The 15,581-nt window shown below is 46.4% G+C and overlaps 1 protein-coding gene across 1 annotated transcript; it reads right to left on the reverse strand.

The window, feature by feature from the left end:
• Nucleotides 1-703: 703 nt before the first annotated feature.
• Nucleotides 704-5,310, reverse strand: LOC123401194 (peptidyl-prolyl cis-trans isomerase E). Its single transcript, XM_045094927.1, has 3 exons — nt 5,182-5,310; nt 4,689-4,952; nt 704-1,121 (listed from the first exon to the last, which is right to left on the reverse strand). The coding sequence occupies exons 1-3, from the start codon at nt 5,216-5,218 to the stop codon at nt 931-933; spliced, it is 492 nt and encodes a 163-aa protein (XP_044950862.1). The 5' UTR covers nt 5,219-5,310; the 3' UTR covers nt 704-930.
• Nucleotides 5,311-15,581: the final 10,271 nt, after the last annotated feature.

A 15,581-nucleotide genomic window follows, 5' to 3' on the forward strand; every position in this document is an offset into this window, starting at 1 on the left:
CACCAGTAACACAACCATGCATGGAATACACAAATTAGATGCCACAGTTCTTTCATAGCAGTTGTGCTCAGTTCACCAAGTAAGGTAATATCATACTCCCTCCGTTTCTAAATATAAGACCTTTTAGAGATTGTACTATAAACTACATACGGATGTATATAGACATATTTTAGAGTATAGGTTCACTCATTTTGCTCCGTACGTAGTCTTCTAGTGAAATACCTAAAAGGTCTTATATTTTGAAACGGAGGGAGTACTATCATAGTAATGCTTCTTGGGGTTTAGTAATGCAAGATTGTTCTGTAATATCAGAAACCTGTGCGAGTAGTATGAGCTATCAAAAGGCAATCGTATTTATATTAATCCTGCCACGATTTCACTCAAAGCTTAACACAAAGTATTTATCGTGGATATAAATCTGAAACTTTTCTAAAGGGGGTACACCGAAGCAAATTTCGTAAAGGAATTGTCAAATAACAAGTGATGCACTCAAAATAGCACTAGAAATCTTGACAGGAGAACATATTTTGTTTCCTCTATGGACAGATATGGTGCAATCTCCTGAAATTTTGATCTAGCGAAAGTGGGTATTGTGATGTGATGCCTACGAGGAATGAACAGTGTACTCCTTAATGCCAGGCTCCTGGTTTGGAATGCACAATCATGAATCCAGCTAAATATGATGTAACACAGTTCAACCCAATAACATGTAACAGCATAACTGAACACAGAAACATCCATGCTACCGTAAACACAAATTCCATGTCAAGAGATACACGGACAGAATGAGCAGAACCATCTCTTCAAGAAATAGGATTAGTTAACAACCCTAGCAAGTTCGCTGACAGAAAACAGCAAGAAGTTACACAGATTGACTGAGAATGCATACAGTACTTGTTCCAATGTTAGTATCGAAGGATTTAACAGCCTCTAGTTCACGGCCTGAGCTTCCGCCACAGCCATGGGATCTGCTTCATCCGTTTCACCGTTCTTTTCTGCGGCTACTTTCTCCCTGTGAAGCCTTTCTGCTTCTTTCATTGCTGCATTCTGCTCTGTCTGAAGGCGCTTCATTTCCTCTTCTTGCTGCTGCCTCTCAAACCAAGTATCCGCATCCGCCCAAACTGAACAGAGAAACATACCAGTGAGCACCCATAACGTTATATTTGAAGACTCTAAACATGAAAACACGGGAAGCATGAGCATTGGAAGCACACACTAATCCTTCAATCTTTGTGCATTAGTTTGCCCCATAGAATAAAAATTGCAGAAGAATGGCAAAGAAGATAACTTGTATGATGTGCTAAACAGAAGATTGCAGATCAACTATGTGCATCGAGAAATAATAAATAATAATATGGGGAACTTACAAGTGTACATGTCATGCTTGCTACATAATTTGGACAAAAGGACTTAAGAATGGCTTTAGTTGTTTCAGACAGAAAGAAGCTCCGCTGAACAAATATACCAATGACAACTGCAGCAACGCGTACAAACTATTGGAGATAATACATGTCAATACATATTCTGCGGCAAGTTTATAAAATAGCTTTTGGGGAAACAGTGATTTAGAAACTCATCTAAAACGCTTTGTTATTTGTACCACCAGCTTCTATAGTTTTGTTTTTGGTATATAACAAATCAACCAAGTTCATTATACTATTTGCAACAGTTAGTTACCATTTGGAGCATAGGCTTTTGTACAAAATGAAACATTCACTCTAATTGAATATGAGTTCTGAAGAAATTCTTACAAGAATGTTGTGTTGAAAACAGAGCCTAAAATTACATAATACGTAAAATGTTCTGATGCGAAAGAAGAACTCAGCTTGAGTACCAGTAACATATCACTGTAATTTTTCTGTTCATATCGTGAATACCAAGAAGAGTTTCACAGTGTGAACAGCTGTGGACTCCTAGATGGACTTCCTTACAGTTTCTTCCTGATAGATATGTTCTACTGCAGTTCTTTCACTACAGAGGGACCGTTAAGTTCAAGCTTAGTTCCATGTACTCCCTCCGTCCCAAAATAACTGTCTCAACTTTGTACTAGCTCTAGTATAAAGTTATACTAAGCTTAAGACACTTATTTTGGGACGGAGGGAGTACTAGCCATGATATGTTGCCTGGAACCCAAGCAAAGGTAGAAGTTGTGCTCAATGGGATGCTGCGCCGTGAAACCACGCCCCCAGAGCATGGTGGCAGGAGGGTAGAGAGAAAGAAAGAGACAGGGAAGAAGTATCACTGTAATTTTTCTGTTCATATCGTGAATACCAAGAAGAGTTTCACAGTGTGAACAGCTGTGGACTCCTAGATGGACTTCCTTACAGTTTCTTCCTGATAGACATGTTCTACTGCAGTTCTTTCACTACAGAGGGACCGTTAAGTTCAAGCTTAGTTCCATGTACTAGCCATGATATGTTGCCTGGAACCAAAGCAAAGGTAGAAGTTGTACTCAATGGGACGCTGCGCACCAAACCACGCCCGCAGAGCTTGGTGGCAGGAGGGTAGAGAGAACGAAAGAGACGGGGAAGAAGAAATATTAGTTTCCGTGTTTACTTTTAATCCTCTGGCCAAGGCACTACACATAGGGAGACTGATGGAGACATCCCCAATAACACCTAATGCTAGACAACCAACTCAAGTAGGATCAATTAGAAGAGCTCGGGCAACCAAATATAATAACAGGTGGATCTTATCGTGCTTGACTCACCACCTAATCTTCATGAGAATTGGGTAGTATGTAATGCTTTCACACTTTGATTTGAGAAGAAACTAGTTCAGCTTTCGTCCTACCTAGATTTCGAGCTTCTAAGCCACCCATAGAAGTAGGAGATCCCCTCCACCCTAATTCTTGCATTTCCTTCTGTTTGTAAGAATCGAACGGCGTCTCTTCGAATGGGCTCGAGACATCCATCAAGTGTTTTTTTTGCTGAGTTCATCATCCAAGGCTATCACATTGGTGTGCGTTGTTGACACTCGGTTCATCAAGCAATGCAACTAATTTAAAGGAAATAGCAAGCTAGGTTAAGGCTTTTCTCTAAGCTGGCTTAGAGCATCTCTAGTAGAACTCTCAAACCCTCAAACCCTTAAAAATAACCGCTTTTTTACAGTTTTCATCGGAAAAACGGCGTAGACTAGAACCCTTAAACCCTTAAACCCGTAAAAAAAATTAGAGGTCGAACCCTCAAACCCCTTCCCAGCCTGTAGAAGTGAGGGTTGGGGGGGAAAACTGCCCCCAACCCGTACTCCACTTCCCACCTCGCGCGGGAGGCAGTTGGTTCCCGCCCGCGCGAGGAAGTTGCTCCGGCCGCCGCCGCCCCGCCGCCCCCCGCGCTCCGGCCGCCGCCCCGCCTCCCCCCGCGCTCCGGCCGCCGCCCCGGCCCCGGCCCCGCCGCCCCTCTGCGCCCAGGCCCCGGCCCCGCGCTCCGGCCGCCGCCGTCGCGCCCGCCGCGCCCCCGCCCGCCGCCACCGCGCCTGCCGCCGCCCCCCCGCCCGCCGCCACCGCGCCTGCCGCCGCCCCCCGTGCTCCAGCCGCCGCGCCCCCGCCCGCCGCCGCGCCTGCCGCGGCCGCCCGCCGAGAAGGGCCGCGGCGCCCGGCGCAGCTCCACCGCGCGGTACGCGAGACGGCCTCGTCCAGGCAGCGCGAGCGCGAGCTCCTCCGCGAGCGCGAGCTCCTCCGCGGCTGAAGTCATTTTTGTATCCTATGTTCCTCCGCGTGCATGTTCATAGTGTTCAAAACTAGGCTATAAGGGTTGGGTTTGAGGGTTCTAGTCTTTGCCTCTGTTTTTCAACCCTTAAAAGTGTCAAAAATGACCAATTCTCAACCCTTAAAACTGATTTTGGATTTAAGGGTTTGAGGGTTCTACTAGAGATGCTCTTAGGCAGCCTACTTCTGCCGTCACACCCGCAGGCACATGGCTCCACTGCTTGTAGTCATGCCTCCACATTACAACCATGTTTCGTCTTTTTTCATTGCTAAATAGTAACATATGAAATAATTCCAAAATCCTCTAAAACCAGTTAAGGATCCTTGCTAATTAATGAGACAATAAGAGGGACAAAATATTTACCGTAGTTTAGTACCATCGTTTCAACTAAACCAGGCAAGGGCTATATTTTCAATATGGGACCATCCATAGTAAATTAGATATTCTGAGATTAGCAGAGGACCTAGAATGCTGATTGCTGACTACTAGAAATGAACCATATTAACACATTTGGAATATTCAGATTATAGTTGGAATTCTGAACATTGTTTCTACCAAGCAAGAGCTAACATTTTTCCAATACAGAGAGTTGTAAGTAGAAATCTATTGCTAACCACATTAGAATAAATCCAGACCCTATGAACACAAACCAATCCAAGACCTGCAACTTGTTGGTCAGCACAATAACTTAATGCTCATGGGCATTCATTTTTTCTACCAATTCGAACTGGAGAAAATCCTTATAATGAAAACATAAAGACAAACCACAATGCAAAAGCATAATTCGGGGACAATAATCATATTGCTAGGCTTTAGTCTAATCGCAAGTCGTAAAAATTCCACACCCTTAAGGCCTTAACCTTTACTACCTCATAGCAGGTGAAGACGTTTGGCAGCACTAACCCTAGTGACAAGCAAGCACCAGGGCAGCACGAAAGCAGGGCGTAATTGAACCGGAGAAGCATGGGGCGCGTGGCATACCTGGCTGGGCGGCCCATCCCTGCTCCCCTCCCTTGATTTTCTCGGGGAAGGCGTAGTTCACGGTGAGGACGCGGCCGAAGAGCTCGGCGCCGTCCATGTTGTCCATGGCGGCGGCGGCGTCCTCGCGCTCGAGGAAGGTGACGAAGCCGAAGGAGCGGTGCTTCTGCGTGGCCTGGTCGAGCGGCGTCTTGACGTCCTTGACCTCCCCGAACGGCACGAACGCCGCGTGCAGGATCTTCTCGTCCACCTCCTCCGCGAGCCCACCTGCGCCGACGAAAACCAAGGAACGGGGCTCGTCTTAGTTTTCCATCACGCGGAAGCTCGCCGAGGTCCTTCCATAGCCGGAGAAGCAAGCAGCCCCCGGGGAAGAACCGTGTGCATCTCACTGAGGAATTTCGTCGAACAGGTGGCGACCGGGCGACCGAGCGATCGAGCGAGGACAAGGGAGGAGGAGGAGGAGAGGTTGGTGAGGGAGGATGGTGCTACGGCGCACCTACGTAGAGGGTGTTCTTCTGCACCGGCTGGTTCATGGCGGCGTCGGCGGCGTCGGCGGCGTCGGCGGCGACGGCGATGAAGCGGGGAGGAAAACAGAAGCAGGGGATTTGTTTTTCTTTCCCACCTGAAAACAGGGGCCTTGCCACGGTCGGTCGAGCAAGGTGTAAACCTGATCGTTTTCTGGGCCGGGCTGGGCTTGACAGGGCCCGATCTGAAAATTCCAAGCCCGACCCGAACTGTATGAACAATGTCATTTCGCAATTAAAATAATAATTTCAGGCAAAAAAACATACATCATTTTTTTCTCAATGCCATTGGGTATAGGGATACCCATTCCTTTGCTCAGCACGCAATAATTGCTCTATAATCACCCATCCCGATCGTTCATGGGCAGTGGCCGTTTCAATGCATTCTTTCAAACCAAGTTCCTTCCATACATACATCCCTCTACCACACGTGAAAAGCATATGTTGAAGGTCCCAAGGATTAATTTGACAGACGGGGCAAATAATTGGCGATTTCATGTGCCCGTCAGTCAAAGTACAGTAGCAAGGAATTATACCTTGCAACACCCTCTAAGTTAAAAAAAAATATGAACTTTTGACGGGACCGTTCTTCCTCACAACTCCTTCCACACCGGATCAGGAGCCATTCCCTCCCCCCCCCCCCCTCCCCCCTCGCCCTCTTTAACCGGGCTCTCGTTATATATTCTGTTTGTCATGCAACATAGTACGCATCGTGAAAAAAGTCTCATGCATGTGGCTCACGTGGATCCGCTACCACCTGCCTAGCTCCCTTCATCCCTGGCTCTCCTCCCGTCGTCGGCAGGCACTGCCAGGGCAAAGCCCCTCGTGGTTGGCCAGCGGCGGGGCCTTCTTCCTCCTCGGCTGAGGCACGTAGCACAGGATGTGGCGGCCTGGCCAGGATGCAGGGCTGGCCTGGGACGTTGTGACGACGGAACGCGTGGACGGGCCAACGGCGCGGTTGGGGTTGCGCGGCTGTGGAGGTTGCATGATGACCTGGGGGCGTGGCGGCGGAGTGCCCTGCAGATCTGGCGCGGTGGCGTCCCGATCTGGCGGATCGGGATTTGCGAGCGGAGCAGGGTGTGGTGGCGGCCGTCGTGGCTCGCTGTAGCAGGGTCGCGGTGTTTGAAATATGCCCTGGAGGCAATAATAAAATAGTTATTATTATATTTCGTGTTTCAATATAATCATTTATTATCCATACTAGAATTGTATTGAATGGAAATACAAATACATGTGTGGATACATAGACAAAACACTGTCCCTAATAAGCCTCTAGTTGACTAGCTCGTTGATAAAAAATGGTTAAGGTTTCCTAGCCATAGACAAGTGTTGTCACTTGATAACGGGATCACGTCATTAGGAGAATGATGTGATGGACAGGACCCAAACTATGAACGTAGCACGTGATCGTGTTATTTTGTTGCTACTGTTTTCTACATGTCAAGTATGTATTCCTATGACCATGAGATCATGTAACTCACTGGCACCGGAGGAATGTCTTGTGTGTATCAAACGTCGCAACGTAACTGAGTGACTATAAAGGTGGTGTACAGGTATCTCCGAAGGTGTCTATTGAGTTAACATGGATCAAGACTAAGATTTGTCACTCGGTATGACGGAGAGGTATCTCTGGGCCCACTCGATAATACAACATCACAAACAAGCCTTGCAAGCAATGTGAATAAAGAGTTAGCCATAGAATTTTGTATTATGAAACGAGTAAAGAGACTTGTCGGTAACGAGATTGAAATATGTATAGAGACACCGACGATCGAATCTCGAGCAAGTAACATACCGAAGGATAAAGGAATGCTATACGGAGTTAAATGAATCCTTGACATAGAGGTTCAACCAATAAAGAACTTCGTAGAATCGTCTCTATGTATTGTGTTAAAAAAACAATGATGTACTCCTTTCGTTTACTATTATAAGATGTTGCAACTTTTGTCTGAATCGTCTCTATATAGACATATTCCAGTGAATTTGTTCACTAGTTTCAGTCTATATATAGTTCATATTAAAACTTCCAAAATGAGACCTGATTGAAACAAACATGACTTTCTATTATACACGTACAAAAAAATCTCATTGAATTAAGCGCAAAAAATGTTGAAACCAGAAAAATCCTATAGCTTTTTGGAAACAAACATGACTCTCTGTTGTACCTTCGCGACGCCATCGTGAGACCATTTATTTGTGGACAGAGGGAGAACGGCGGCGCGAAATGGTAAATGCACTACAATATTATCTAAGAACATCTACAGTTGGATCCCTCATATCAGTCTTAAACGTCCGGACAGGTCGTCCGATCACGAAAATGCGACCCATGCTAGTCTCTTAAACCGGTCTCAAACGACCGGGCTAATCGTCACCTTTCATTTTCAGTTCAAATATGGGACGGATATGAGGGAGCCCGGCGCGCCTGATCATGCCCGCCACGTTGGTCTGACGACGTGGCCCCATGTGGACTCGTCGGGAAATTCGACGGTCTGACAGGCGCCTCGACCGTCGGCGCGGTGTGAACGCCACGTGGCACCGCTTCGGCTCTCTGTTCCAGGTCGGGGCGGCTATTTAAGCCAGTTGGCGCCCCCGTCCCTAGCTTATATGCCTTTTCTCTCTCTCCGCCGCCACCCAAGCTGATGCTCATCTCGCACTTCCCTCTCTGTCAGGATGGTTCGGCGGCTCATCACAACCTATGCGCAGCTCACTCCGGAGATCCAGGCTCGCCGTGTCGCCCGCATTGCTGCAGGTCTTCCTTCAGAACCGTCGGAGACAAAGGAGGAGCGGGAGGAGGAGGATGAGGAGCTGAAGGCCATGAAGGAGGACGACACAGAGGAGGAGGCTCCCAGCTTGAGCATGGCGGAGGCAGAGGCATAATTCGTCGTCGCCCAATCATATTTTCTTCCTTATATGTCCGGTCACTTGCACGTTCTTGATGGAGAGGAAGAGAGAGAAAAAAAGAATGAATAAAAAAAGAAAAAAAAATAGTTCAGGATGGGGCCATGTTCTATGTGGCGGACTGATCGGACATGCCCCGTCGCGTCCGCGAGCCTTCATATCCTCCTCATATTTTAAATGGATACGAGGGTTCAGGACAGCCCGAGGCTTGTAAGGAGAATATAAGGGTTCAGTTAGATCATTTTTGTTCATTATCTCTTCTATCCAGTCACCCATCGGACAAGTCCGCACACATTTGAGGGATGATTTGACGGAGATATAGATGCTCTAAGGACCATATAAAACCGTTCCGAAATGAGCAGAGCAGCTAAGCTTGTGTCATGCCCGGGCTTGCAAGTTCCAATGGCTACACGCAGCCTTGCACGCCAACCACCACCATGACCATCCCGGGCAAGACTTGGCGCCGACTCCAATCATCAGCCCAGCCAGCCCGTCTGTCTTTTCCTTGGGCCCCCACGACGAGTAGCGCGACCGAGTCCAGCCGGCCGTCCACCAGAGACGGGTCTGGTCTGGTCTGGTCTCGTGTGAGCGATCCCAGCGCCGCACGTAGTACGTAGGTACGTTCCCAGATCCCATATTCCCATGGGAACGCGCGGGGCTCGGGGCGGAATAATCCGCCGGATTCCTGGGATAATTCCCTTCCCTTCCCTTCCCTTCCCTTCCCTTCCCTTCCACGGGGATCCGACCCAGCGCAGCCCCAGCCTTCCGTGTCATCTGCCATGGCCCACCACGGTCCGCCCGGCATATTTTTTCCTGGGCATCCGCATCCTGGTTGGCACTGTATCTTTTGCAAGGCCCCCTCGTCGATGCCTATATTTCCCATCGCACCCCCGCCTGTTTTAATCTGCTCCTAGGCTTATCCACGTCTTTCCCCATTGCCAGTGACGTTTTGACAGGGAAACCAGGGAGCGTTGCGTGAATCGCACGCCTAACATTTGCTTCGTCTTTTTTTTTTGAACGGGGAAACCCTGAGCGGCTTTTATATTTCATGTGAGAAGACAGTTACATCATTTGCTAATATATCTATGAGGAAGTCAGGAGGCTCCTCCATTCACTTTATAGTTCTAGTGGGTTCAGTAAACCTAGCTAGGGTATGAGCTACCATATTTGCTTCCCTTAGGCAGAAGGCAAATTGGATCAAACTAAAACTAAAGTTCTTTGCGAGAAAGGAGCACTCTTCGTATATTGCCGTCGTTGGTCCGAATGAATTGCCGTCGAGTAACATGGTGTTTATCACATCCTGGCAACCAGACTCCACAATGAACTTTTGCACACCCACCTGCTAGCCAGGATAAGTCCATCTCGCAGGGCTCTTGCTTCTGCTGAACTGACATCTTCAGCAAATGATATAGCACTACATGAACCGGCGATGAACTCTCCTCTATCTGATCGCAACACCGTCCCGGAGCTACCCGTCCCCGAGTCTTCAGAGAAGCCCGCATCCACGTTAAGCTTGTAAAGACCATCAGCCGGCCGTTGCCATCCATGTCGCACAACACCTGGGCGCCTATTCCTTGCCCTGACAAAGTTCTTCGCAAGTGCCGATATTGCATGCGCCGATCTGGGTGATTCAGCAATATGGTCACCATGAGTAAAACTCCTCCTTTCCCACCAGACATACCAGACCGTCGTAGCGATGAGTTCAGCACGGCCAACATCCGAAATATTTGATTTGATGGTGCTCTTAGAGAGTATCAATTCAGATAAAACCCCACTCCCGTCTTGCTCCAGATCACAGACTTGGTTAACCAGGCTCGAAAGCCCTAAAACCCTCCAGATTTCCCGCACTCTAGGGCACTGGAAAAAGGCATGCTTTATACTTTCACAGTCCATTGTACAGAGCGGCCATTGAGAGTTGGTCATGATGTGTCGATTTGCCAAAACCCCATAGCATGGTATAGCTCCCAGTAATGATTTCCATAGATGAATTTTGATCTTCGCGGGTAGCCTTAGCTTCCAAATGGTTCTCCAAATAGGGTTATTACCTGAGGAATGATTTGTGTTCGTCCTCCTCAACTTTCGTCCATGTTGGTTATCCCATTCTTGTTGATACGCCGATCTCACAGAGAACATACCACACCTGTCTGGATGCCAGGAAACAAAGTCGTCCATCATCCCCACCGCAAGAGGGATATTTAGAATGCGTTGTGCATCAATTGGCCAGAAGATATCCGTAATGAGCTCCTCATCCCATGATCTGCTGTCTGCATCTATTAGTTCAGTAACTTTGGTCAGCACAATGTTGCTTCGGGGAGTCATAAGTTTTTTGTTGGGGCTACTAGGTATCCGCGGGTCCTCCCAGATTTTAATGGAAGCTCCATCTTCCACACGCCATATGATGCCTTGTCTGAATGTTTGTAACCCACTCCACAAACTCTGCCACGTATATGAGCTCCCTTCTTTAGGATACAATTGAGAAGATCATCATCAGGGTAACATTTGCTTCGTCTTTTCTTTCCTTGGAGTAGGATTTGCTTTTTTCTTGTATGTGTGCACACAATCGATTGCATTGCCATCGTCGAATTACCTCCTCGCTTCATAATTACTTATCGCACAAATAAATGTATGTAGACATATTTTCAGTTTTAGATATATTTATATTTATACATTTCTGTGACAAGTAATTCGAGACGAAAGGAGTCTTATATTACTTTGCTCGGCATATACCCATCGTCGCCTTTGTGAGGCACACGGTGGAATATTTCATTCGAGTTTTACCAATGAGCATATCGAGCCTAGGTATTTCACCCGGTCAATACCCTGCCTGCTTTGCTTTGCTTTGCATTTAGGAAACTAACATGGCTTACCCGCCACGTAGATATATTTTTAATTCTATATATATTTATTTCTATAAGTAATTGGAGATGGGGTGAGTATTATTCTTTGATAGGCATATATGCATCGTCGCCTTCGCGAGGCACACAGTGGGATATTTCATCCAAAATTTTGCAATGAGCACATCGAGCCTAGGTATTTCACCTGATGAATACTCTGCTTGCTTTGCTTTGCATTTAGGAAACAAACATTGGTTGCCTGCCATGAATTTCATGCGCTGTTAGAGATCGTTGTAGCTCGATAGTCAGACTAGTTGTCTTGTCATGAATTGCGATGTCGGTTTCGACCACATATGACAAAATTTATTACGAGATAACCATGGACGGTATCATTGCATCTATAAGAAGTCAAATTCTACAATGAGTAATATAAGACTGAAACAATAGGAACAAAAAAGCAACAAAATGAGGGTTACAATTTAAGAAAATATAATGTCCCAACAAACAAACAAACAAGTGCGCCCTGTAAACCCTGGGTTTCATTCATCTTTTTCTTAGGGCTAGCGAAAATTCTTAGCCCGACCGAATATCAACGTTGTTGATCTTGTCACGAGCTCCCCTTGGTATGATTGGGAACAAGACACTATGTCTCCTTTTCACCTTGCTTCGACTATCCGTGCAAACTAGTATCGTTCTTTTTCTATGCGCCCTCCAAACACCTTTATGATTCGTATCTCAAGACATACGGTATTTCACGACATTAATCTCATTTTCTTTTGTCTAAACTTATCTTTTCTATTTTGCAAACAACTCATGGTTAAAACTTTATTAATGCTAGATTAAAGTTTGACACTCGGCATGCGTCCTTCGTCCAAAAGAACAAGATTTTTGTTAGGTCATAGGAAAGCAAAAAATATTCCTTAGATCAAATAAATAAAAAAAATCACTAGGTTTGGTAAACCAAGTTTGTGGTCCACTAAACTCTTTCCCACAACAGTAATGATGGTGGTCCCATGCAAGATTGATCCTATTTCTTCAAAACTCCTCGGACTCTTCCAATCTTGAAAGGAACAACGAACCCCCTTCAAATCTCTAAATTATAGACCAACAAAAGAGCGAGCGAGTGAGAGAGCACACACATAAAACATGTGAGAACAACCACCAACGCTGTCATCCCCAACCTCCAAAATTCATGTTGCCTTCCCCCTTCCACCCTCCCTCCCTCGCGGTCGTGCGAGCTTGCCCGGACCCCCTGAGACAATTGGTGTAAACTACCTTGTTGTTGTCTATCAGTGAACTTGATAAGGCTAGTTGTTACCCAATCCCGTTTCTTGTAGAGATAACGGTCGTGTACCTCTTAACATGTAATTTGTGTTACGGTAACATGAATGTTCTGTGTTCAGTTATGATGTGACAGGTGATTGTGTTGAACTTTTTTACAATCATATATAGTTGGAGAACGATTTGAGCTAAGGACTTGATTCATGATTGTACATTTCACACTAGGAGGCTCACATTAAGGACTACCTGGTAAAATACATTATTTTTCTTATCCCAAGAGTCTTAATACTAAACTTCATTCTTTGATTGATATATATTTTGGCGATTTTCCAATAATTTGTCTACTGGTTCCAAAAAATTCAAATATTCATGTCTGAATATTTCCAATGTCCATGATGTTATATACCTTTTGTATTCCTTTGATTTGTCATTGATCATTAGTTATTGGTAATTTTTTAGTAGTTTGTCTTTCGCTTTTAAATTTCCCAAAAATTTCATCATTCTTTCGAATATTTCCTATATTTCTCATATTTTATTTTGAATTTACTTTATATATTTTTCACATTTATTCTTGGGGAATTCCCGATAGTTTGCCTTCCAAGTTCCAATTTCCCCAAAAAAACAAGATTTGAGTTTTACATTTTTTGAATATTTCCATTTTCCTCCCATGTTATACCTTTTGAATTTCTTTCATTTGTTGTTGGCGGGGGAGTTTACGATAATTTTTCTTGTAATTTCAAATTCTCTCCCCCCTCAAATTTTCTTTTCAAATTTCCTAGAGTTTCCTTGATTCTTCTATTTTTTCAGTTTGATTTTCAATTTTTTTAACAAGATCTACAGTCCACCGACTGCAAATTTAGACCGGTGAATCAAAATGCCATGGTCTATTCTTCTTTTTTGCGGAAAAAACTTTCAATCTATTCATCTTCAATCATGGTAGTACAAAAAAACTAGAAATAATAAAAATTACATCCAGATTCGAAGACCACCTAGCGACAACTACAAGCACTGAAACGAGGCGAAGGCGCGCCGCTGTCATCGCCCCTCCCTCGTTGGAGTCGGGCAAACGTTGTTGTAGTGGACAGTCGGGAAGTCGTCGTGCTAAGGCTCCATAGGACCAACACACCAAAACAACAACCGTCGCAAATGAAGAGTGTAGATCGGAATTATCCAACCTAAAAACACACGAACAAAGACGAACGACGAACAGGTCCGAGCAAATCCACCAAAGATAGATCCGCCGGAGACACACCTCCACATGCCCGCCAACGATGCTAGACGCATCACCGAAACGGGGGCTGGGCGACGAGACCTTTATTCCTTCTTCAGGGAGCCCCCACCGTCTCGTCTTCCTCAGCAGAACACAAACCGTAACAAAACTTGAAGAAAGATCTAACAACGAAGCCCTCCCATTGACAAGGCTCGAGATCCGCTTCGCCTCCATGGCCCTAAGGCTACCGAAGACGGGGCGGACCAGCGACGACGCCGTCGGGAGGTGGTGGAGCCCTAGCTTTTTTTTGGGGCGGCAACTAGGGTTAGCCAAGGCTGCCGGTGCGAGATGAGGAATAGCGAGTCTAATCTCCCCATGGTCTATTCAAATCCACAATGATTTACTCATTCGTTTATACTATTATAAGGTGCTCTAAGTTTATGCTGAATCGGCTATACATAGACACATTTTAGTAATTTCAGTCTGTATGTAGTCCATACTAAAACATCTAAAATTACAGTGTTGGAAACAAACATGACCTTCTGTTGTAATAACCGTGTTAAAAAAATCCCGGTTGTAAGAGCAGAAAATATCAAAACCAAAAACAAAAAAGATCGAAAACCTTATTAAAAACAAACATGACTCTATGTTGTGCCCTTGGCGACGCCACCGTGAGCTATTGGTGCACTTGGATTGGATAACTTTTGATGGAGAGCGACCTCCCTCCAACACTTGGCTAGTACTGTACGTACTCCCAGTGCCTCTCGCGACAAAGCAACGGCATGGCGCGACGCGCGGACGGAATGTGCTTGCGCACGCGTCAGGCGCGGACGGACGTCCACAGCTGGCCGGAAGGAAGGAGTGTCGATCGACCTGGCCCGGTTCATTCGACGGCGCAGGTGCAGCGCCATCACCATCAAATCGTGACTTGGCTCTCTGCCGACCGACACGGCGGCGCGCGCACACTGCGGATGGCACCCGACCCGGGGTGGAACAATCCTGGCCCGGTTTAACATGGTGTTGGGCAGCAACGCCAGCACTGTTGGTATTTCACAGTGGCTCTGCAACGCCACTTTAGACTGACGTTGCAAAAAAAAAAACGCCACGGTAGACAGGCGTGTCACTGCAGGGCAGCAACGCCATGGTAGACAGGCGTTGCATAGTGAGACAGCAACGCCACGGCTTGTGACGTTTCTAAAAGGGTCAGATCGTGAAATGCTTACAAATCTGGTTCATTTTATGCTCATGTTTAAAAAAAATGTTAAAAGAGTGAAAAAATCCCAGCAAGCAGCCGCGCGGCACGGGACACACGGCACACGGGTGCGGGCGAGCGACGCAAAGCCTCTTTCTTCCGCGCGGGGCTCGGGGCGGAATAATCCGGCGGATTCCCGGGATAATTCCCCTCCCTTCCCTTCCACGGGGATCCGACCGCGGAGAAGGAGTAAACAGCGCGGCGCAGCGCAGCGCAGCCTTCCGTGGCATGGCCCACCACGTTCCACCCTCGGCATCTTTCTTCTCCAGGGGCATCCGCATCCGGCTGCTGGCTGCTGCTACGTTTTTCGCACGACCCACCTCGCCAATGCAAACATTTCTAATCGCGCCCCGCTCGTTTATTTCTCATCACGCACACAAAACGTTTTTTTTTTTGCTTTTTTAACCAGGGTTTGCTTCATCGCGCGCACAATCGATTACATTAGCTTCTCGCCCGAAAAAAAAAACAGTGACACGCGTGGTAAGAAATTCAAACTATTCAAAAAAAAAAAGTATTTTGGCATGGCACGCTGTATATCAAACCTAGGTTAGGTATTTCACCCCGACACACCGCTCCTTGCTTTGCTTTTAGGAGACATTGGTTGCTCGCCGCGTATGCCATGTGGTACTCCTAACTATCCTCTTGTCATGGCTCGTGACGCGATGACGGCCATTCTATCAACACGTGGAGACATTTTTATTCATATGATGTGGAGAATATGACCAAGTCCATCCAGCCGAAGACAAAATCTGCGAAAATGATTGAAAAAAGAGGAACAAACAAATGACATGGTAAAGGTTGCAGATTAAGAAAAGACAATGCCGTTGTAAAAACAAGACACGCACGCGCATGTGAACCCTCGATTTTGAGAGGCTAGCCAAGATCAACCGACCAACA

Source organism: Hordeum vulgare, chromosome 6H (assembly GCF_904849725.1).
Source record: "Hordeum vulgare subsp. vulgare chromosome 6H, MorexV3_pseudomolecules_assembly, whole genome shotgun sequence".
In the NCBI taxonomy this organism is placed as follows: Eukaryota; Viridiplantae; Streptophyta; class Magnoliopsida; order Poales; family Poaceae; genus Hordeum; species Hordeum vulgare.

Excerpts from the sequence above, each read along its gene's own strand:
- LOC123401194 (XM_045094927.1), bottom strand. The coding sequence starts at position 5,218 with ATGAACCAGCCGGTGCAGAAGAACACCCTCTACGTAG. Across the intron at positions 4,953-5,181 it reads GAAGAACACCCTCTACGTAG|GTGGGCTCGCGGAGGAGGTG; the intron begins GTGCGCCGTAGC and ends TCGTCGGCGCAG. Across the intron at positions 1,122-4,688 it reads GGGATGGGCCGCCCAGCCAG|TTTGGGCGGATGCGGATACT; the intron begins GTATGCCACGCG and ends TTCTCTGTTCAG.